At 36.2% G+C, this 25,470-nt stretch overlaps 1 protein-coding gene across 6 annotated transcripts in view; it reads left to right on the top strand.

Moving 5' to 3' along the window:
• Positions 1 to 25,470, top strand: part of STAU2 (staufen double-stranded RNA binding protein 2) — a 301,766-nt gene that overhangs the window by 99,595 nt on the left and 176,701 nt on the right. For 5 of the 6 annotated variants that reach the window (XM_058528891.1, XM_058528885.1, XM_058528886.1 and 2 more), the window contains 5 exons: positions 1,980 to 2,139; positions 3,403 to 3,510; positions 5,590 to 5,802; positions 12,861 to 12,998; positions 20,758 to 20,889. In XM_058528891.1, coding sequence (XP_058384874.1) covers positions 1,993 to 2,139; positions 3,403 to 3,510; positions 5,590 to 5,802; positions 12,861 to 12,998; positions 20,758 to 20,889 — 738 coding nt within the window. In that variant the 5' untranslated portion in view covers positions 1,980 to 1,992. Of the gene's footprint in view, positions 1 to 1,346; positions 1,410 to 1,979; positions 2,140 to 3,402; positions 3,511 to 5,589; positions 5,803 to 12,860; positions 12,999 to 20,757; positions 20,890 to 25,470 lie in introns of those variants that run through there. The other variant, XM_058528890.1, reaches the window with a different exon arrangement.

Here is a 25,470-nt window from a genome sequence, read left to right as displayed (position 1 = left end):
TATATTGATGATTCCCTAATTTTTTTTTTTTGAGGAAGATTGGCCCTGAGATAATGTCTGTTGCCAGTCTTCCTCTTTTTGCTGAGGAAGATTGGCCCTGAGCTAGCATCTGTGCCCATCTTCCTCTATTTTGTATGTAGGATGCCACCACAGCATGGCTTGATGAGCAGTGCGTAGGTCCACACCGGGGATCTGAACCTGTGAATCCCGGGCCGCTGAAGCGAAGTGCGAGGACTTAGCCACCACGCCAGTGGGCCAGCCCCATGATGATTCCCAAGTTTTATCTCCACCTTGGACCTCTTTCCTGGAGTCCAGACTCATAAATCTGACTGTTCCTTTGACATCTCCACTTGGATGTCCAAGAGGCTGAATAGTTTAATATTTCCAAACCAAAGCTGCCGATATCCACCCCCAACAAACTCATTCCTTTTGCAGTCTTCGCCAGCTCAGTATATGGGTGCTCCATCTTCCAGTTGCTCAGGTCAGAAACCCCGGGGTCATCTTGACTCTTCTCTCGTATTCCATAGGTAGTCCTTGAGTAAACCCATAAATTCATCCGGGGTCCAGCTGCTGCTCACCACTTCCACTGCTGCAGCCCTGGTTCAGGCCGCTGTTACCTTTCCCCTGTATTATTGCTGCAGCCTCCTCGTAGATCTGCTTGCTTCTTTCATCATTCCCCTACAGTCTGTTCCCAACGTACGTCAGATGATCCTTCCAAAATGTCAGTCAGATGATGTCACTTCCCTGCTCAAAACTTTCTTCTGGCTGGCCATTTCCCTCAGGGTAAAAGTCAGATCCTTTCAGTGATATCTAAGGAAGGTCCTATGAAATCTGGCCATCTCTGCTCATCTCCTAGCTTTCCTTCCCTCACTCCCTCAATTCTAACCAGGTGGGTATCTTCCGCATTACTTGAACACGCTCGGTACACTGCTGCCTCAGGGCCTTTGCACTTAGTGTTTTCTCTGCCTCACATGCACTGTTCCAGATATCTGCGTGGTTTCCTCCCTCACTTTTTTCAGGTCTTTGCACAGCTGTCGTCTTCTCAGTGAGAGCCTCCCTGGCCACCCTGTCTAAAACCCACCTTCTGGCACTTCTGAACCTTTCCTCCTTTTTCTGTTTAACATGTATCTGTAACATAATAAATATTCTACATATTTATCTTATTTTTTGTCTGTCTTCCCCAATATAATAGGTTTTTTTCATTGTCATATTCCCCTACCGTATAGAATGTGCTCCATAAATAATTGTTGAATCAATGGATTTTAGTGCATATCCTCTTAATTTTTTTCTTCTTAATTTCTTCTAGGTTTATTCTTTTTCCTTACAGCCCCTTTTGTCCCCTCATGTCTGCATCATCCCAGCTTTTCTAGTCACATCTCCGTACCTCAGTCTCGTTAAACACAAGCCTGGTAAAAATTTTCACCTTAAATACATTTTATTATGATACTTTCTGCTCAAGAATTGGCTTAAACTCCCTATTCTTTCTTACATTGAATCTGATCTCCTCATTGCTTCAGAGTGGTAGCCCCGTCTCTCTGCCCCTCCTGTTTCTGCTCACAGCTATCTCCTGCTAAAAGCACGGTAATCTGCGTGTTGTCGCCTAGATGGGCTTGCTGTCTCCAACCTCTATGGTGGCTCCCCATACCAGACCATTTGGCTCACTTCTGTCAAAATCTGACTGAAAACTTCTCACCAGAAAGTCTTCTATGATATAATTAATTTTTACTCTATTAATTTATGTTTAATGTTGTTTTCTATAATATGTTTCTCGTGGAGATAAGGATATACTCTATTATCTGTGGATATGTTGACTCACGTTTTATCTTTTATAAATAAATTCGTGAGGTTAAAACTTTATTGGGGTTGCTAAGAGGGTATAGTACGTTATGTGGTTGGCATCATTTTAAAGAAAACAAATCTTAATGATTATACAGTGATTTTATTGAAATAACATTAATATTTTCATTTTCTTGTTTTAGGTATCATTGCCCAATGCCCAAGATCTTTTATGTTCAGCTGACTGTAGGAAATAATGAATTTTTTGGAGAAGGAAAGACTCGGCAAGCTGCTAGACACAATGCTGCAATGAAAGCCCTTCAGGCACTGCAGAATGAACCTATTCCAGAAAAATCTCCTCAGGTGTGGGACTGCTGTGTGTGACGGTCTCTTATAGTTCCCCAGTGAGATTAAGTGAGAAGACAGTTAAATGCATTTTTACAAATAAAAGAAATAAGCTCTTCTGATCGGAAAGAATACTAGAGTGGTGATCTGCTATGATTTGCTTCTCACATTACCTGTCTACTATACTAGACCCGTGTGCTCCTGCCGGGGTGACCTTACCTTTGAGAACCTTAGTTCACCTATGGAGTTCACTTCCCGGGCAGCGTGGAATTTGGGGGATGTGAGCAAGGATGAGAAATAACGTTCATTTACCTTGCATGTGATGCGACATTTATTGAGCATGGATTACATTGTATTAATCTAGAATCAGGGAATTTAAAGTGGAGGAGATCTTTATGGAGTTTTCAGTTCTACTTTATTTTACAAGATATTGATGCTAATCTTGGGTAATTTCACCCATTCTCATGGCGTCATCTACTTTCGTGATGGACTTCAAAATGGTACCTCTAGCTCAGGCACGTCTTATAAGTCACCTGCCTATTGAGTTCTCCATGTAATTATTTCAGACTGTACAGTGCAACCTCTACGGTTCCCCTTCCCTCAAACCTGTTGTTCATCCCCCTTTGAGATTTATCTTAGTTAATGGCAGACTTAGTCATTTTTTCCCCTGTAAATTTCCGTTATGAAATTCTTATCTGCTTGCTTATCTGTTTTCCCACTAAGTCATAAGCTTCTTGACAGCAGGAATACTGTCTCTTGATCTCTTTATCTCTAATACTTACACTGTGTTCAGCGTGTATGAGGCCCTCCAAGTATGTGTTAAATAAATGAATAAATGAATTAGTACCAAAGCCAGACACAGAGCTGCAAAATCCTGGTTTGCATCCTGTACACTTTCTACAACTTAGTCTTCATAGAAGGTTAAAGATCATATTAGAACACCAGTGGAGGTATTGTGTGTGTAGGGGAAGTGGGGGGATGGAGATCTCTAAAGAGAACTGGCTCTGGGGATGTAGGATAAACTCAGATTAGTGTATAGTTGAGAAAAAATTTCCACACTCAGCATTCATCCTTATACTTTAAGGGAAAAAACTAAAAGCCAAATCACAAAAAGCCTCGCAGCAAGGCCCTGGACTACTGTGGTTACATAGGAATGTACAAGACACAGTCTCTGGTTTCCTGTTTTTTACTGTATTTTAGATAGGCTCTCTTGATTGTAGAGTATATGTAAAATTTGTTACCAAATGAAGATTCAGTGTCATCTTATTTTTTGTGATTTAGAATGGCGAATCAGGAAAAGAAATGGATGATGACAAAGATGCAAATAAATCTGAGATCAGCTTAGTGTTTGAAATTGCTCTGAAGCGAAATATGCCCGTCAGTTTTGAGGTATGTGCTTAGTAGAGATCTTTAGTTTTTCCCCCTGCTCCTCCTTATTTTAAATAAACAAACAAATAAATACAGTTAATCAGCATACTGGTATCCTGAAAGAGTTAATGTGCTTCCTTATGTTCAGAATCTCTGTCATGAAATGATATAGGCCCTGGGGAAAATAGAACTCATTATGATTTCATGGATTCCTGCTGATCTGTTTGGCTTTACCGTATTAAGCCTTTTATATATATATGATATTTTAATTTTCATCATACAGTTTATTTTCTGGGTGTAAGATAATTTGTAGTACCCTATAAGGTTTGGTGTTTCTACTAGGATCAAATTGAAAATATTCAAGTTAATATTTAATGACACATATATTAATATTCAATTTTTTCTAAATTTGTGGGGGCCAAAACATGTTTAAATTCAAGCTTTACTAGTAAGTCACTAAGAAGTGATTAAGCAGCTCACAAATTATTTATAAAATTATGTGAAATTTAAAAGAGAAAAAAAATTTTAATTATTATAATACCTCCTTGATTAAGAGGTCACTAATTTTGCAACTCAAATATCTAGAAAATAGGCAAAACCCAGGAAATGAGCTGAAACAGTCGTGGAGTGTCCTCCTTCAAATGGTGTGACGTTCACTTAGTAGAAAGCTCCCACATTTTACTCACTGTCAGGATCGACTGACCTCGACTGAGAACCTGTGTGCTTTCTTCTTAGACACAGTTCTAACAAGTTGGGTTATCTGATTTCTCAGCCCATAGCAGATTAAAAGCAGCAAAATGAGGAAGGCAGGGAGAGAATGTACTTGAGGGCCTATTGGTTCCAGCAAGAAATGGTAGGGAAAATATGGAAAACTTATCAAAACTACTTGTATACTCTCAAAAATGACTGGAACATGGGGCCTTTTAAAGGCTACAATGAATAGGAACAGTTTTATAAGTCTTAGAAGTTCCTGTAGGCATCAATATATTATAGAATAGAATATTTGCTGTTCATGATGATGATTTAATGTAAGCAGTAAAAGGTTAAATATTTAGTATTCTCTAAGTCAGTAAAGTATATATACTTTTTAAAAATTTTTAATTGAGGGGATGTCCATCAAAGTGTTTAAAATAAACAGTTTCGATGTTGCAACTAGTAAACTTAAATTACCTGGCAAATATGCTTATCATAAATTCCTCATACCCAATAATGTTGGATTATTGAGATATTGTGTTGTTTTTCTTTTCTTTTCCTGATTTGTATCCAGTATTAGAAGATAAAATTTTCATATAATGTTAAATGGTAAACTATTGAACTAAATAGGGTATCTTTTATAGGTCAGAGTTTTGAAGGAGACTGAAGTTTTGAGCACTCAGGCTTTGGAAGACATCTTTCCTCCAAAAGCTGGCATAGTTTAAAAGAGCACATTAATACAGGGTTTAGGAGCTTTCATAGCTGACAGATTCATAATCCATTACTCTAGAAGGCAGGTATTTTTATGGCCTATCTACTTACCTTTTTAAGATCATGTCACAGAGAATAAACATTCCTTTCTATAAAACAACCTTTGAGGTCTCTATCAAAAATAGGCTATTTTTCACCCATCAGCTGTTTTGGAGAGGCTTCCACATGCGGGATGCTTTATGGCCTGTATCACTCCAATAAGACGTAGTCCTTGTACTCCAGCAACTTACTCCTACTGAGCAGAAAATTAGATGTGTGCACAGTTATATACAAATTATCATTCTGGATGGCCTGTGTACCTACTCTAATATGATATATGTTCTTAATTTTTGTTCCATAAGAAACAGGGTACCCTTAATTAGAATTGCCTGTTTTAAGATGGTAAAGCACAATTTTGACTGTGAATTGAATGTATTTATTTAGATTTCCGTTCTTTCAACTTTAGTTCATTAAGCGTCATAAGTATCGTAAACGTATAGTCCCTATATAATACCTTCATAATAGTTTTATTAAAGAAGTCTGTAATTTTGGAATAATTCTGAATAGTTTTGATTATGATATGAACATTAAGAAAGATACATGCTATAAGTATGCATCTTAAGTGCCTGTATTAAATATTTTACTCATGTTTAATAGGTTATTAAAGAAAGTGGACCACCACATATGAAAAGCTTTGTTACTCGGGTGTCAGTGGGAGAGTTCTCTGCAGAAGGAGAGGGAAACAGCAAAAAGCTCTCCAAGAAACGTGCTGCAACCACCGTCTTACAGGAGCTTAAGAAACTCCCGCCTCTTCCTGTGGTTGAAAAACCAAAACTGTTTTTTAAAAAACGCCCTAAAACAATAGTAAAGGTACGTGTATGCCTGTGAACATTACTCAGTTTTACGATATAAATATAAAAGTTTTCCCATAGGTCAGTACCTAAACCTGTGGATTATATACAGTCCCAGAATCAGGATTGGGCATGTGACTATAAATTAATAACAGTTCTGTTTTGCTTTTTAGACATTTGTATACCTGCATTTTTCATCACATACCTTACATATTTATAGTTTTTTATGGTTTAAAAAATACTTTCCCATTCGTCATCACCTTTAGTGTAATTCTCATCATGCCTGTATAAGGTGGATGAATTATTCCTCATTTTACAAAAAGATTTTTCAAAACATCTTCAAAGAATTTGCTCCCTTTTATTCACCTATCATATGGAGCAACCCGAACTACTCTGATCTCTAATCCAGTGTTCTGTCTGCACACCACCCTGCTATATGGGCACTTCTTAGGATATCATGAAGTGGTAACAGGATACAGAGTAATAGTCATGAATGACGCTAACACCGACGACAGCAGCAGCAGCAGCGAGTGTGTAGAAAGCACTCTGTGCCGGAATCTGTCCCCGCACTTTGCGTACTTTGTCCCATTTAATCCTCACAGCAGCCCTGTGAGGGTAACAGTACTGTTTTGTTTCCATTATTTCAGGCGTGTATACCTCGCCAAAGAAGAATACAGAGCACACAGCTTTTCAACATGTTGTGACTCTTTCTCACTGGGTCAGATTTTATGTACATTAACAAAGAAAAGGCAAAAGTCAGAGGACTGAGACGCATCAGCACTTAGTACAGGACAGTGCCCACGAGTGCTCGATATGTGTGATGGGAGTGGGGCGAGAGTTCTGTCTCCAGAGAAGGCCTTCAGTTGCCAGCATAGTGGTTGCCAGTTCTGCCTCACATATTTAGCAGACTTCTTTTCATTAGGCTCTACAAATCAGGGATTACAGAGATGAAGTCCATTTTATTGATGAATTTCTTTTGTTTAGATTGTGCAGTGGCACAATTGAGGTGTTTCTATAGGTTGTATACCTTGTACCTTTGCTTTATTGAAAAATACATGCACACATATTTATATAGATAAATAACTATATAAATAACTACGTAAATAACTTGTTCTTTCTAATGAATAGTGTCATTACTTCACTGAGAAGATGTAGGTAATGCATTCCTTGAAATAGTGTTCTACACTGTATGTAAGGTAGACTGAAAATAAATGCCAAATAGATCAACTCCTCGTGAGCCACAGTGGTCCGAGGAGGGCTGGCTCTCGTTCATATGCTCCAACCACACAGTCAGGGAATGGGATGTGGTGTCAGGAACGTGACCTTTGGAGTCAATTTTGAGTGTGAATCCCTGTGACCTGAGCGAGTTACCTAACTTTTTAATCTTACGTTTCTTCATTTATAGAGTAGGAATAATAATTGAACTTGCTTTGCAGTATTATTATAAATATTAATGAAATAATACACAAAATGCATTAGTAATTATTATTAAATATTAACAATACAAATAATCAGTACTCAATAAATTTTAACTGTTGTCATTTTGTACCTAATTATGTCCACATTTTATATGTACATGAATGTACATCCATGGTCTGTTTGCTTAAATCTTTTTATATATAAAATCTATAGCTTCTCCTGATGAAAGAACTGAAAGTGCTCCACATCAGAATGGTACCACAAAACTGGTCACAATAACCTCCATCTAATCTGTTAAACTAAATCTAATCTTAATAAATTAAGAGTCATAAGCCATTAGGCTAGAAAAGATGTATATATTTTTATAGTAGGATATAAATATGACTCTGGTTGCTTTTAACTATAGCCATTAAAAGCAAGATTATTGTTTAAATGTTATTCCCCAGAGCAGGGAGAAACATATTGAATTCTCAGAATTATTTGCTACTACTTCTAGTTTATAAGTATCTTATTCTAGAACTTTCTTCCTATCTACCATTCAGATCTCAGCTTAAACTTCTTCAGGGAGGTCTTCTCTGATCCTCTCCCACTCCCAGATTAGGTTAGCCCCCTGCATTTTTCCTCACATACATCACACTTGGAATTACTTATACCATGTCTGTCTTATGTTAAAATAAAGCCTATTGAGATCCTCTGAAATGTAAGGTTATTTTGAGAAAGCAGCATGCATACAATGAGTTGGAATCTAGATAATTTTAAGCACGATCATACCTTGTAGTGGGCCAGTGAATGGATCAGCTTGGCATAGAGTGATAATCTAAGACTTGATAGCCAAAGAATAACTTAATTGTCAAGTGTGCTAGCAGTTAATTTTAATCAAGGGAAGAAACCAGCCATTCTTAATGTTCTCAGAACTCTATTATTACCTAATTGGATTCATGCATCTGGTTCTTTGTCCTTGGAATTCATATCAACAACAATGTCTTTGGAACTGACAGACATTCTTATAAAAGAGGCAAATTAAACAGAAATAAAGACAGCACACCATTGGAAGTATATATTTATTTGGAGCTTCCCTTTACCTTTTCATTGGTATCTCAATCTTAGACTTAAAAGTTATTGTCTGTATTTGTCTTTTCTCATCAGTCCTTCTTTACTTTCTTTATAATTTACTTAGTTTTCATTTTTGGGTATGTAAGTAGAAGTGAAACCACTATTTTGTCAAAAGCTAAAATTTTCTCTTCTCTCTCCTCTCCTTCTACCTAACTTTTCCAATATTGAAGTTCTCAATCTTTTTCCTCTCTTACTCTTGCCCTAGGCTGCTCTTCATACTTCTGGGGCTTCAATTCAGTCTTTATGTGGATGATTCCCAAATACTCTTCTGTGCTCTACGCTGCCTATAGGACATCTTCACTTAATGTTTTGTAGGCACTTCAAACTCTGTCCAAAACTCATCAAGTTCCCTTCAAAACCTCTTTCTCCTCCAGCATACCTTACCACAGTGGCTGACACCACCATCCACCTGCTGAAACAGAAACCTGGGAGTCATTTTTAGCTTCTCTCTTACCCCTTATATCCTATCAATCATTAAGTCCTACTAATCCCATCACTTAAATATTTCTTAAGTTGGCGCCTTTCTTTCCATCTCTCTGCCACCCTTTTGGTCCAACTCACAATTGTCTCTTGCCTGAACTTACTACAGTAGGTTTTTAATTGGCCTTCTACAAGTACTCTTGACATCAAATGATCTTTTTAAAAGTGTTATCTTTTTTTTTTTTTTTTTGTGAGGAGATCAGCCCTGAGCTAACATCCGCCAATCCTCCTCTTTTTTTTTTTTTTGCTGAGGAAGATGGCCCTGGGCTAACATCGGTGCCCATCTTCCTCCACTTTATATGGGACTCCGCCACAGCATGGCTTACCAAGCAGTGCGTCGGTGCACGCCCGAGATCCGAACCAGCGAACCCCGGGCCGCCGCAGCGGAGCGCGCGCACTTAACCGCTTGCACCACCAGGCCGGCCCCAAAAGTGTTATCTTTTAAAGACACCGATCAGATCGTGTTATGTCTCTGCTTAAAATCTTTTAGTAATTTCCCATTGTTCTTTGGATAAAGTCCAAAATCCTAAACATAATTTAAAAGACCCTGCAGGGTCTGAGCTGGAGGCTGTTCCTGCAACACCAAACTAGGTATGGTTGAGACTCAGCAGTTCTCAGGAAGAGCTAAGACTATATACAGTGGCTCTTACATAAGTTTAGTGTAACATATATAATCTGTAACATCATGATTATCTATGTCTCTAATATCTGTTTTAGAATAAATTTTCACAGGTGGAAATAAAGTTCCGATCATATGATACATGCAGTCCTTCATTTCTAGGAATAATATGTGAAGAAAATTAGTTCACATGCAGAAAGAATATTTGATTTGCCAAGGTTTTTTGTTTTCAAACCTTTTAGAAGGCGCTAAAAAAAAGCTATACGTAAAGATAAATCAAGCTTTATCATAAACATTACCCCATATAAAGTTAAAAATAAAGAGTGGCTTCTGAAAGGTTTATATAGAACTTGTATGTAAGTTAAAAAGCATACTAAGTAAAAAGTAACTAAGACCCACAACCCAACTTGAATATAGAACATTTATCAATAAGGTTGAAGCGGTCTGTATGCCCGTCTTCTGTAGCATCCTGATACCACCTCCTGTAGGTAGCCACCATCATTAGTTTTGTGTTTAACATTTCCTTACCTTACAGTTTTACTACATGTTTTTCTGAAAAGTGGTGTTTGGTTAATTTTTAAAACAGCTTTATTAAAGTATAATTGACATACAGTGAACTGTACATATTTAAAGTGTACTATTTGATATGTTTTGATATATGGATACACTGTGAAACCATGACCACAATCAAGATAATGAACCTATCCATTGCTTCCAAAAGTTTCCTCATGGCCTTTTGTAGTCCCCCCACCCTCACTTCCCAAGCAACCACCCTTTTTTTTTGGCTGGCTTCTTTGACTCAGCATAATCATTTTGAGATTCATCCATGTTGTTGCACGTATCAAATCAATTGTTGGTTCTATTTTATTGCTAAGTACTATTCCATTGTGTGGATATACCACCATTTGTTTATCTCCCTTTGGTGGATATTTGGGATCTTTCTAGTTTTGGGCTGTTACAAATAAAGCTGCTATGAACATTTATATGTAAGTCTTATGGGCATATACTTTCATTTCTCTTGGGTAAATAGGAGTGGAATGGCTTGGTCATTTAGTAGGTATATATCCAACATTTTGAGAACCTCCCAATTGTTTTTCAAAGTAATTGTGCCGTTTTACATTCTCATCAGTCGTGTGTGAGAATTCTAGTTGCTGCACATCCTTCCTAACATGTAGTGTGGTTGTAAATTTTTGTTGTTCAAATACATATGGATTGATATCTCATTGTGATTTTAATTCACATTTATCCCGTGGCTAATGATATTGAGCGATTTTATCTGTTTAGTAGCATGTGAAGCTTGATGAAGTGTTGTTCAAATCTTTTGCCCACCTAAAAAATTTTAAGTAATAATTCAAATAATAATGTTATAATAAATTTTAAATAATAACAAATTTATTATTGGATTTTGAGAGATCTTTATACATTCTGTATACAAGTTCTTTATCAGATATGTGGTTTATAAATATTTTCTCCAAGCCTGTGACTTGTCCTTTTAAAAGAACAGAAGTTATTAATTTTGAAGAAGTCCCAATTTATTATTATTATTAGTAGTAGTAGTATTTTTGTGGAATATGATTTTGGTGTTGTATCTAAGAAATTGTCACCTAACCAAGTCCCAAAAATTTCCCTTAGATTTTCTTCTGGAAGTTTTATAGTTTTAGATATTACAGTTAAGTCTATGAGCCATTTTGAGTTAGTTTTTACAAATGGTATGGACTGAGGGTTTTTTTGCATGTGAACATCCAGCTGTTCCAGTACCATTGGTTGAAAAGACTACCCTTTCTCCACTGAATTGCTTTCGCACCTTTGTCGAAAATTGTTTGACCATATATGTATATATGTGTGCATCTATTTCTAGACACTGTTCTGTTTCATTGATCTCTTTGTCTATCTTTTTGCCAGTGCTACACGTGGTGTCTTGATTACCATAGCTTTATAATAAATCTTGAAATCAGATAGTCTGAGTCCTCCAACTTTGTTTTTTTCCCAAAGTTGTTTTAGTTATTTGTCCTTTGCATTTCCATATGAATTTTAGTATAGGCTTATGAATTATTACACATAAAAAAAGCTTTGATTGAGATTGCAATGAACTGATAGATCAGTTTGAGGAGAATTGACATTTTAAGAATATTGAGTCTTCTGATCCATGAACATGTTTGCCCATTTATTGAGATCTTATTTAATTTCAGCAGACTTTGTAGTTTTAGTGGGTTTGCATAAATTATATCATACTATATGTATGCTTCTGTGCCTGCTTTTCTCACTTAACTTTTTTTTCCTGAAATTCATTCATCTGGATGCATGTAGAAATACTTAATTCATCTTTACTGCTATATGCCATTCCAGTGTATGAACATGCCATAATTTATGTTCTTCTATTGATGAATGTTTAGGTTGTTTCCATTTTTTTGCTATTTCAAATAGTGCAGCTGTGGAGATTCCTGTACATTATGAGCTGGCACATATTGGTAATAGTTTTCTAGGGGATATCCATGGCTATGATAGGCTACTGGGAGTGGATGGACCGTCTTTGGCTTTACTAGACATTGCCAAGTTGTTTTCTAATTTATATTACTGACAGCACCATATATGTTTTTATTACTCCCCGTCCTCACCAACTGGGGCTATCGGGCTTCTTAATTTTTGCTGAATTGATGGGTGTGAAATAGTCTCACTGTGGTTTTAGTATGCATTTTCTGAGTCTTAATGAGATTGATTATCTTTTTGTGTTTTTTCCTTCTATTAAATATCTGTTCATATCTTTTGCCCATTTTTCTTTTTCTTTCTTTCTTTCTTTTTTTTTTTGGTGAGGAAGATTGGCCCTGAGCTATGATCTGTTGCCAGTCTTCCTCTTTTTGCTTGAGGAGGATTCGCCCTGAGCTAACATCTGTGCCAATCTTCCTCTATTTTGCATGTGGGCCACTGCCACAGCATGGCTGCTGACGAGTGGTGTAGGTCCACGCCCCGAACCGAACCTGGGCTGCTGAAGCGGAGTGCGCCGAACTTAACCACTAGGCCATGGGGCCGGCCCCCGTTTTTCATTTAGATTGTCTTTTTCTTAATACTTTTTAGGAGATTTTAAAAATACATTTTGGATGCCACATATATCTTTTTTTAGTTATATTTATTGCAAATATTTCTTCCCAGTTCATGGCTTGTCTTCTCATGTTCTTTTTGGTGTTTTTTGATAAATAGAAGTTGTAAAGCAACTCTACCTTATTGAAGAGTTTAAAAGCAGAGTTGATTCAACCTATTGATAATACCTTTGAGCCCTAAATCCTATAGAAGCCTTAGTTTCAGATCCATTTTATGATTTTCTGTTGTAAATCTTCATTAGTGACTCTCATTATCTTCTTTAGTCACAGTTTTGGGGTGCGGTTTCTTTAAGGATCCAATAACAAGTTTTCCAAGCATGTTTTGAAATTTTTTCTTAAATTATTTTTTAGGCTGGACCAGAATATGGTCAAGGAATGAACCCCATTAGCCGCCTGGCTCAAATTCAACAGGCCAAAAAGGAGAAGGAGCCAGATTACGTTTTGCTTTCAGAGAGAGGAATGCCTCGACGTCGGGAATTTGTGATGCAGGTATCTCTAACTTTTGGATTAGAAGAATTTTTTTTTGAAATTGAAAAAATTTAGAAATCCTCAGGTTGGAGTAGAGATATGGGGGAAAGACAAACTAGGAATTAATAGCAGAAAGTAAAACTGTTTATACTTAAAATGCTCATTTCCTGGGGCCGGCCTGGTGGTACAAGCGGTTAATTTTAAGTGCGCGCGCTCCTCTGCGGTGGCCCGGGGTTCGGCAGTTCAGATCCCGGGCATGCACCGTCACACTGCTTGACAAGCCATGCTGTGGCGGCATCCCATATAAAGTGGAGTAAGATGGGCATGGATGTTAGCCCAGGGCCAGTCTTCCTCAGCAAAAAAAAAAAAAAAAAAAAAAAAAAAGGAGGATTGGCAGATGTTAGTGCAGGTCTGATCTCCTCACCAAAAAAACAATAAATAAATAAAATGCTCATTCCCTACAGGCCCACCTACCACCTTGGTTGAAACATTCAAGTGTCAAGGACATGTTAGAACAGATAGTATTAGTTTTTGAAGGGACTGTGAGTTCACACAGGTTATTTGCCGCAGAGTTTATTGTTTAGAATGCCTGTTTCTAATTTATCATGTTAGAATTTGCAACCAGAGTCTATTAACTACTGGGAATAGGAGACAGCTGGAATTAGAAACAAAATTTAGAAGGATGGACGTTGTAGATGGAATGGGGCCAAGAGCATGAGCTTTTGGTTATCAGGAAAATTAGGAAAACAAAGCTAGCCCGCTACCTAACTGGTGAGGACTCAGAATTGCTGAGAGATTTAGCTGTTGCGTTGTGCAGCCAAGAAAAGCGGAGAATGGTTGCTAGCGTGTTGGCTGATAAGTGGGGACTGGGAATGAAGCAGAACCCTAAAGTGCCCTCCTTCTTTCTAAATCTGACCTATCTGTCTTCACGAAAATTTCAAACATATTCAAAGCTGGATATATTTAATAGTTTACTATAGAGAATAGTATCATGGAATGGTATAATGGGGAATATGCCCAGCATCTGAACACAAACAATTAAGATTTTTGCCACACCTGTTTCACCTATCAATTTTTCTCTTCTCCCTCCCTCCTTTCCTTCCTTCCACCTTCTTTTCCTAAAATATTTCAAAGCTAATTTCTAACCACATGTCATTTCAGCCTACATACTTAATGCGTGTCTCTAAAAAGTACGGGAGTTTTTCTTATATTTTCTTACTTTAGTCATGATTCATGAGAATCATGTAATACGCAGTCTATATTTAAATTCTCCTTATTGTTCCAAAACTCTTTTTGTTGTAATTGGGTTATCAAAGCAACTTTTTCCAATCAAACTTATGGATCTCACTTTTAATATAATCCAGTTAAAATCAACAGATATTTATTAAATGCTGACCAAGTGGCAGACGTTTTGGCACTCAAACATAGTATCTCAGGTTGATTAACTTCTCATGCATATCTGAATGTTACCTTCCTTCCTAGTTTATAATCTCCATGTTTCTTTATCTCATCTCACAGTACCCAATACAGTGGTATGGGTATAGTAGGACCTTAGTAAACCTTTGGTGTATGTTTGCTGCTTTCCTGCCTGATTGAGAGCTAGTATGTCTGGCTTGTGTTGGAAATGTGAACTTATGATGTAGTCAGAGATACACCACGATTACGAACCTAGATATCCAAAGAGCAGGGAATTCTTCTGTGGTTAGTAAACACATTATTGTCTAGATGTCCTTAGGACCCAGAACAGTGTTGTTCTGGTATTTTCACTTTGTAAAATATGCGCACCGTTTTTCTTTTTACATTCTTAGCTTTGAAGAATTCTAGCAAGCATTCTTTGAACTCCAAAGCTTGAACGGAAAAAAATCACCTAAATTTTAGGTGCGTTCAGAATAAAAACTGGCTTTAACTTTATTAAACAATTCCTTTTCTATGGAGTATATTGAGTACCCCTTTTGAAAGAGGAATTTAGAATATCTTAGGCCAGCTTCCATTTTATGGGTATTCATAAACATTCTTGTCAAACAGAAACATTTGGCTGTGCTTTTAAATGTTTTCACACTGAATTCATATTGTTTTTTCTCCCTTCTGGAAGCCCCGGTGGATTCATTACAGTATTGGAGCAACTTTGTCAAAGTAAAGACGTTTGTATAAACTGCTTAAGCAGTGTTATCATTTGTTGTAATTGAATGTGGAAGTAAAATATATAGAGATAATATGCTCATATTTATCTATCACCAAAAAAAAAAAGAGTAAGTGTGTATGTTAATAAATTGGTGCAGTTACTTATATTGGTTACGAGATACAAGAAAATCTCTGATGGCAGTATTTGGATGTTTAGTTCCAGAGCAAATTTCTTAAGGCTTTTTATTTTTTTGGAGTGGAGTATTTTAATTTTTCAAAGAGAAAATAATGATAACTAAACTAAATTGTATATCAGTGCATTCTATTACTACATATCATATGATGTTAATTTTTCTGCCTGTGGTTAAGATCCCCATGTTTTTAAAAAATGTATCAAGCAAATTTCATCAATTTTATTTGTGACTCAGTGAAAGATAATGAGTTAAGTTTTTGGTAAATGCTATTTTAGAACTTTTTTGTTAGTTGTTTGAGGACTTGATTCATTTAAATGATTTGTTTAAAGACAGAAATCTGGCAGTCTTAAATTTATTGTGTAGCAAAATAATTGAGCTTCTCTGCAGACAAGTTAACATTTTAATGTAAAAATCTTATTTATAATAGTTATAAAATTTGTGAGCTTTCTAGGAAGATGACTTAGGAAGTTTGTTACATACTTACTTGACTTTTATAATGAAGAGAGTTTTTTTTTTTTTTTTTGAGTGACCATTGTGTTAGGGACTCAAAGTCCTTCAGCACAGTGGTCTTGTTAGGTACTAACAGATAAGTCTGGGATAACTACTCACAAACTGTTGAACCATGCAACTGTAAAAACTTGTGTGAGGCAAAGGGTGGGTGAATGGGAAAAATGAATCTGGAAGCATCCGTTCTAAAAGTAAGTCTTGAAGGTATCAGAACAGGTCAGATGGAAACCTGGCAGACACAGGTCGAAGGTGAATGCCAAGCTGGGAACAGCATTACCCTAGAGCAGGAACCTGGAGCCAAAGGTCATCAGGCCTGGGTGGATAAATGAGATTTAGGGATGTAACAGCAGAAGAATTGAATAAGAGTGAGTGAGGTGTATATAGCATGTAAAAACAGATGAAACATTTTTTGCTGCTCAGTGATCTTTTGCTTTCATTTACTTTGGCAAGTCTTTTGACCCTCGGAGCTGTAGAGGAAGCTTCTGACGTAGCTGGCCTCATCTTTTAGCTAGTAAGCATTCCAGCAACAACACAAGGGCTGGTGAAGCTGGGGAACAAACCAAGCACTGGAAAAAATAACAGGTAGCAGAGGCCGGCTCTAGCCGGGGACTCAGGCACATTACACACAGGGCCCCTTGTATTCAGGTCAGGTGCAGGCAACACAGGTAGGGGAGGTGGTCTGTGTTTACCCAGCTCCCAGGATCTGCCGTGAACAGTGCTCCTGCATGAGGTCCATAGACTACTGCTGATTTGTCATAATGTGGTGGTTTCTGGTTTCAGAAGAAAAAGCAATGAAATGTTACAAAAACATTGCACAGGTGTGAACTATAAGATTTGTGATAATTGTTACAGAAATTCTATAATAATACATTTTCAATATTTCATATACTACAGGAACTATGTCATTTAGCTCATCTTGGCTAAGATTCTGTTAAAAGTGCAATTTCTTTGTCTTGTAATTTACATGTTGTTTGTATTTGTTGTTTTTTGTTTTTTTACCACTGTGTTGTATATCCCTAGTTCCTTAAAGGTAGTTGGTTCACTGAAGCTTAAAAGTAGTGATGGAAATAGTAACACAAATAAAATTCTAAATAATGGCATAAGAATAAATGGCAAACAGTATACAGGTGTGAATACCAGATGGGAACCTGTATGTTCTGAGACAAGTGAAATAGCCAATGTTATGATTTCACACAATAGCCAAAAAGAAAAATATGGGTAGAAGTATCATGCTTTATATCTGAAAACTGGATTTAGTTGTACCATGTACCCATTCGTTGGTGGTACCCAGTGTATTGTCATTGTGAAATTTTATTAAAATGGCATTAAGCTATTGAAGCTTTCTAATTTTTTTTTTAAACAAAGTAGAGCGACATCTGGTAAAACAATCCAAGTTTTCAAATACAGATTGCCTATTCAGCTCTCTTGCTCATTTTTCTACTGGCTTTTAAAAAAATTGATTTATAGGCAGCCAGCGTGGTGGCATAGTGGTTAAGTTCACGCACTGTGCTTCGGTGGCCTGAGGTTCGCAGGTTCAGATCCCCAGCGCAGACCTATGCACCGCTTATCAAGCCGTGCTGTGGCAGGCGTCCCACATATAAAGTAGAGGAAGACGGGCATGAATGTTAGCCCAGGGCCAGTCTTCCTCAGCAAAAAGAGGAGGATTGGCAACAGATGTTAGCTCAGGGCTAATCTTCCTCACACACACACACAAAAAGATTGATTTATAGGAATCCGCTATATATTCTGGAATGTGAGCCTTTTGCAGTTATGTGGCATTGCAAATATCTTTTGTTGTGTCTTTCCTTTTTTCCTTTTTTAATGTTGCTTTTGGAGGAACAGGAGTAATAAATTTTAATGCAGTCAGATTTACCTGTGTTTTCCCTTATGTTAACTTTATAATAAGTCTAAACATCCAGAAGAAGAATGTCCCCACCTTGTTCTTCCTCAGAAGGATCTTGATTGTTCTTAGCACTTTGCATTTCCATGTAAATTTTGGGATCTGCTTTTGAAGTATTGTAAAAATATATGTGGGATGTTGATTGGATGTCATTGAATTTTATAGGTCAATTTGAAGAGAATTGATATTATTATAATATTGAGTCTTCTATACATGAGTATGGCATATCTCTATTTATTAAGTTTATCTTAATTTTTCTCGATGATGCTTATTGTTTTCTGTATAAAGGTCTTAAACATCATAGCTATTTGATTTTCATTTAATGTAAATGGTATCTTTTAATATTTTTCATTTTCTACTTGATTGTCAATGAGATATCCAAATGCAATTGGCTTTTGTATATGACCTTTTATACAGAGAACTTACTATATTGTCATAAATTCTTATAATTTATCTATAGATTTTCTTGGATTTCCTATATAAATATCATATCTTCAGATAACAAATTTGTTTTTACACTTCTAATTCTTATACCTTTTCTTTTTCTTGCCTTATTGCTCTGTCCAGGATTTCTAGTAAAATGTTAAATACTAGTGAAAATAAAGGGCGTCCTTGTCTTGTTTCTAATTTCAAAATTAAATATAATATTTGCTGAGGTTTGCTGTAGGTTTTTTGTAAAATGCTCTTTATTATATTACGGAAGTTTCCTTCTTTCCCTAGTTTTTCCCTAGAATTTTTGTTTATTTTTATTTATTTATTTTTTTTGTGAGGAAGATCAGCCCTGAGCTAACATCCATGCCAATCCTCTTCTTTTTGCTGAGGAAGACTGGCCCTGGGCTAACATCTGTGCCCACCTTCCTCCACTTTATATGGGATGCCGCCACAGCACGGCTTGACAAGTGGTGCCTTGGTGCGCACCCGGATCCGAACCCGGGCCGCCAGCAGCAGAGCGCACATGCTTAACCGCTACGCCACTGGGCCGGCCCCAAGAATTTTTATTATTAATGGATGTTGAGTTTTATCAAATGCTTTTGCTCCATCTGTTAGGATGACCATATGGTTTGTCTCCTCAACCTATTAATATAGCAGTTTCCTTTGATTGATTTTGTTTGAGTTTCAAATGTTAGACCAACCTTGCATTTCTGGAATAAACCTAACTTTGTTGTGATTTTTCTTTTTATGTATTGCTTTGTTCAGTTTACTGTTATATGGTTTAAACTTTAGCATTTATGTTCATGAGTGAAACTGGTCTATAAATTTCCTTTCTTACACTTTTCTTCTTGGAGTTTGGAATCAAAGTGATGCTTCACTGAATAAGTGGAGACTGCTTCTTCTTTTTCTATTCTTGGATTAATTTTTGAAGATTAGCATTAGTCTTCCATAAATATTGGGTAGAACTTGTTGGAGAAGCTCTCAGGAGTTTTATTTGTGGAAAAATTTTTAATTATGGTTTTAATTTCTTTAGTAGTTATAGGCCCATATAGTTATGGGTTTATTCTGTGCCAGTTTTGGTAATTTGTATGATCTAGGAATTTTTCTGTTTTATCCAAACATACAAAAAGTTTCAGTTAAAATGCTCAATATCCCTTATTGTTTCGTAATGCTACAGAAGCTATAGTAATCTCCCATGTTCGTTCTCCTATGTGTCTTCTCTTATTTTTTCCTGATCAGTCTTATTTTATTAGCCTTTTCAGGGAACCAACTTTTGGCTTTTTGAACTTCTCTGTTGTAATTTGTTTTCTGTTTCCTTAATTTCTGCTCTTGTCTTTATTGTTCTTTTTTCTTTGGATTTATTTTGCTGTTAATAAATTCTTGAGATGGATGTTTAGCTTGTTACTTTTCTGCCTTTCTCCAAGCTTTTATAGCTATATATTTTCTTCTAGACCTTTCTTTAGCTGCATCCTTTGAGTTTTGATATTTTCAATAAATAATAATGGAAATATAATATATTTTCTAATTTCCATTGAAATATCTTCTTTTGCCCGTAGATTATCTAGATTACATTGTTTAATTTCCAAAGTTGTGATTATCTTCTTATCTGTTTCTTCATTCACTTACTGAGACTAATGTATAAAAACAAATCCCACTCTGGTTGTGTATTTTCTATTTCTCCTTATAATTCTATCCTTTTTTGCTTTCTAATTTACTTTTTATATTTGTATGATCTCTTGGCACATGCATCTCTAAAAGAGCATTACCCATCTCAGAAAATGTCCATGTGGATATAACATTGCTATGTTTATTTAAATAGATGTATAACAATACATACATGTATCGTCACTTGTTCACAGAAGTTAATTGTGGACTAGTTCTAATGATAAAAAACTACTGTTTATTGAGCAGTTACGATTGATTATACACTGTAGTTTACATCCATTTTCTTGTTTAATTTTCAAAGCAACACTACGAGGTAGTTGTATTACCCCTCTTACTCTGATGAGAAACCTGAGGCATATAGATGTTACAGAATTTGAAGCAGTTCATATAGCTAGGAAGTAGTAGAGTTGAATTTCATAACCAAATCTGACTTGGAAGTCTTTATTCTTAACAACAACATTGTACCAACCCTTGTATATTAGTTCTCATCCCTTTGTAAGCTTGGGATACAATGTGAACGTTATTTTAAATGGTACCAACATGAATTTTAGCCTTTTCAGTTTATTAATTTAAATAAAGAATACTAAACATGATCATAACCAACATAAACTCTGTTACGATGTGAATTTTATTTTTCTGCTTATATAAATAATGCGTTTATTGTTTTAAAAAATCAAATCATATAGAAATATTTAAAGAAGTAAAAATCTCCTAAGAGTCTATCATCCTGAGATAATCCCCACTGACATTTTGAGGACCATATTTCCATATTTTTCTCCAGGTATATTTTCATTTTTATATATGGTATTACATAAATGGGATCTGATCTTAATCGCTGTTTTTATTATGGACGAAACTTTATATTTTTGAATGCTAGAAAGCAGAACATTTGCTTTATGGTGTTAAGGAGTTCCTGTTTATCAAAGTAATTATCATTAATTTCTTACTTTAATCTTGTCAGGTCAAGGTAGGCAATGAAGTTGCTACTGGAACAGGACCTAATAAAAAGATAGCCAAAAAAAATGCTGCAGAAGCAATGCTGTTACAACTTGGTTATAAAGCATCCACGACCCTCCAGGATCAACTTGACAAGGTGAGAGTTAAGTTTACATGTACGTGTCCTATCCTATCAGAATATAGAAGTGATGCACAAATTCTGTTTCAATGTTTCTTGACTCTAAGGAATGTCTTAACTGGTGTTAAAATAGATGTCGAGTTTTAACTTTCCTAAGGCAGTACTCAGTATCTTTAGAGATGGATTCTCCATGTACAAAATAACATCTGTCTATGGGGTCAAGATGAAATATTAATTATAATCTTACGATTAGCAAATGCTAAAAATTTGTTGTATTGTTTTATGTATTTTATATAATACCAGTTGAACAATTTTTAGCTTATTGACTAGCAGTTTTTGCCATATAGACACAGTTTTAATTCGTGCTTTTTAAGAACAGAGGTTGTTAGCCTTTATTTCTGGAATACAGCTGAAAACACTGGAAATAAAGATCCTGGGTTATCCCTTTAGGGCAGAAACTATATTGGACAGACACTCTATAAATTAATTTTTCTATTTACTTTAAATTGAAAAGTAAACTCAGAGGGTGTTTATTTTCTGCCAAGACTTGTGTTCATGGTCCCCTATTTCTTCTGGAGCAGTTAATGACATCATTAACACCTACTCTGTTGCAAAAGGAGCAGAGAACCCTGAATTCAGGACTTGGCAGGAACTGGCTTAATTTCATTTTGTATTAAATTATCATTTTGTCTATGTGTATGTAGAAATTATTTTTAGTAAACATTTTATTTATGTGAAAATTCATAAAACAGGCTTAATAATTATTTCTATCAAAAACAATATGCTTTCTTCCATGCCATTTTCTCCCATAAGGATTCTGTTTCAGAGGTATTTTCAGTTTCTGCAGGAACACATTTCTGAAGTTTAGAGTAGAAACAAAATCATCTATTAAAAAACATCTAGATATATGTTTCCTTTTAAGGCAGCTATGCATATCTAGGCAATTATTTTGAGTGATTAAAAAATTATTTGTCTGTGTGGTATTGCTAAAGATTTCAATTCTGTTTTTATAACCTGGCTAGTCAATGCTTTTTCTTCTTTTTAAAAGTATTTGTAACATGAAACCTAACATGTGTTCAAGTTTCTGCACTTCTTATATTGTGTATATGTTGTTTTAACTTAACACATTTATATTGACTTAAAACTGGTGAGTGATTTATAAAAATATGTCAAAATGAATTTCTTCATAGACATTTAATTGTAAGTTAAGTGAAAACAAAACAGAACAAAAAACCAGCATTAATTTCATTAATTTGAAAAACATTTTTTGCATACCCACTGTATTATTAGTTAAGGTTCTCCAAGAAACAAATATACATATGTGTATATGTATACATATACACATACACACAGACACACACGTGTACATGTATATATATATAAATCACACACAGAGACTTATTTTAAGGAATTGGCCCGTGTAATTGTGGAGGCTTGGCTAGTCCAAAATCTAATGAGGAGGCCAGCAGGCTGGAGACTCAGGAAAGAGTTGCAGTTTGAATCCAAAGACAGTCTGCTGGAGAGTTCCGTCTTGCTGCAGGGGAGGTGAGCCTTTTCTTCTAGTCAGGCCTTCAACTGATGAGGCCCATGCACATTATGGAGAGCAATCTGCTTTACTAGAAGTACAATGATTTCAATGTAAATCTCTTCCAAAAACACCGTCATAGAAACACCTGCAGTAATGTTTGACCAAATATCTGGGCACTGTAGCCCAGACAAGTTGACACGTAAAATTAACTATCACACCCACTAAATATCAAGCACGTACAGCTGAAGATAACAAGGTGACTGAGACTTGGTTCCTGCACTCAAGGGACTGACCATTAAGTGTTAAGGGTGAGGAGCTTTAAGTGTATAACAGAAATTATAGTGTCCTGGAACCTAGAGAACATGAAGATGAATCTGGAAAGTCAGGAAAGGCTGAGACCACTGTTTTTATGTGAAGTAAAGAGTTTGAGGAATTAATAATTTAAGATTTGAACATGAAAGTGACGTGATCCGGTTTGCATTCTTCAAAAGACATCTTGTAGGTAATGTAGTGAATGGAATGAGCAGGGTGAGAGTCAAGGGAGGGAGGCCAGTTAGGAGATCAGCAGAATTGTTCAGATAAACAATACCAAGGGTCTGGACTAAGGCAGTGGTGGTAGAGAGGAGAGGGGAAAGACACCAGAGATAGATATGAGGTGTAAGTGATAAGATTACAGTAGCAGATAATATGCCTGGGGGATATAGGAAGAAGGAGGAGGAAAGAATACTTGCACAAAGGAGGAGTAGAGATGCCTTGAAGAAATAGATAGAAGTCGTCTGCTGCAGAGAGATTAGATAGGAGAAGGACTGAATACATTGATTTGTCAATCAGAGGACCTTTGGGGAATGTGGCAAAAGCAATTAAAAAAACCCAGCAAAAGCAGTTTTTAAGAAGTTTCTTTTAAATAAGCAAGATATATACATGATTAAAGGAATTCAAATAGCACAAAAGAGTAAACAGTGAAGAAAATCTCAGTCTCACTTCACTCTGAGACCCTCAGTCTCTTAGTCTGTCTTCCTAAAGGCATCTCCTACAATAAGTTAATATTTGTACAATATTTAGAATAGCATCTGAAATATAATGAATATTATGTAAGGACTTCATAAATAATAAAATATCCTTACAGAGATATTCTATGTGTATACACTAATATACCCCGTTTAACAAAAATTCAGATTTATTAGGGTGCAGTTCAATGAATTTTGAAAAATATGTGTGTATATGTTCATTACCCATAAAGGGGAGGAAGACTATCCTCTACCCACTCTGGGTCCTTTCTGGCTGGGCTACAAATTAAATTGACATGAGACCAAATAGCAGGAGAAAATCAAACAAAGCTTTATGACATGTATACATGGGAGAGACCCACTGAGTGAGTATCTCGACAAATGGCAGAGGTTTTCACCTTAAATAGCATATTCAGGTAGACAAAGGAGGATGTTGGGGGTGGGGGGGGAGTCAGGTATGGGAGATTACCAGAAAAACACAGTAATCAAGAGTATGCAGATTTAAGTCCTCGCCTTCCATACTATTAAGAGTTTCTAGAGATAAGGTCATCCCCTGCTTCTTCTGGTACAGAGAGATACCTTTACAAATGGAGATTTCCCCTATAAATATAAATGTCTGTTACAAAGGATAACTTCTGCTTTTACTTGGAATGGACTTAGCATGGACCCTGCCAGTCTATCCATACCCAGAGTTAAATTCTTTTAGGCAGTTAGTGGGGGAGGAGAGGTGAGGTCAAAGTTTCTTTAAAAGAAAATAATTAGGGTAAAGAGACATATTTTGAGGTGGCCAATTCTGATCCCCCACAGTCCCGCCTTTGAAACTAAGAAGTTTCACAGTCCAGAAGCTGAGTTGGTAGATTGTTCCATCTCATTGAACACATTTCTTAGTCTTGATAATAGATCAGTCCAATTAAGTTAATTTTAGAAGGCAGTGATGCAGGTGGGCTCCCACAGTTAGGCCTATATTGTGGAAGCAAGCAATCAGTTATTTAATAAGCAGCATTTCTATGGAAACAAAAGAAAAACAAGGTTAATGGTTGGAACAAATTATACATCAGTTTTTGAGCTCAGAGGACAGTCAGTTAAGAAGATTTCTAGATGTCAGCATCGAAACATCTTTTGTAGCTTCCTTTTGAGTGGCTTACACAGCAGCAGGCATGTTATTGTCGTGATCTATCTACGTTTATATCAGGTTATCCATCTTCAGTTTGCAGGGCTGCAGGAAAAAGTGTAGGTTCAGTTCTCAATGATTCCAAGTAAAAATGGTGGGAAAATTGAAAATGTTAGTTCAGAGATTTGTAGCCAGATATTTCAGGAGACTAGAAGAATTCAGGATCCAGTCCAGTTTATAGGTAGAAAACAAAAAACCTCAAAGACAGTTAACAGAACTAGGATCTAATATCCACAAATGTGTACTGTAGTTTCCACTGAAATAAGTTTTCTCTCTAAAATCACCCTCATTTTTACCAAAGATAGCCAAATTAAGACTAACTAGTTTGTAAAATTTCTAGTTTCAATAAATTTGGCCCAATTATTTATGTAAGTACAGCAAGAATAGCAACTGATCATATAGGTTCTTTTAAATCTGCTTTGCTGGAACTTTTTATAAGGAATCTCAGATTGAACTTCAAAGGCCTCTCGAGGCCAGGAAAGCCAAGCCAAGGATTTTGTCATCAGACTTTGCCTGCAACACCTACGTATTTGGGTGAATTCCTCTCTTCTCAACGTTGCCCAAAATATTGAGGTTCCTTGCACCTGCCAGATAAGTGACATTCTTTATTTATCCAGTAAGCATTGCTTGGAAAGCTGTACATAAGGTACCAGGCCAATATTTTCACGTGGCTTTATTCCATGAAGTCCAATCTTTGTCTCTCAGAAGCTGCCTTGTCTTATCTGAGTTTGTATGTTTCTCTCAAATATAATATTCCAGTCAAAGCTTTGGTAATATAACAAATGTTTCCAATTGTGTCCTGTTATAAGAACAGATTCTTATTGAACTTATGCAAATAACTATATTGCCATGAAATAAGAATATTCACTTACTAAGAGTTTCCAAATTCTGGA

This window comes from Diceros bicornis, chromosome 33 (genome assembly GCF_020826845.1).
Source record: "Diceros bicornis minor isolate mBicDic1 chromosome 33, mDicBic1.mat.cur, whole genome shotgun sequence".
Taxonomy (NCBI): Eukaryota; Metazoa; Chordata; class Mammalia; order Perissodactyla; family Rhinocerotidae; genus Diceros; species Diceros bicornis.
This window is presented reverse-complemented; position numbering and strand designations above follow the sequence as displayed.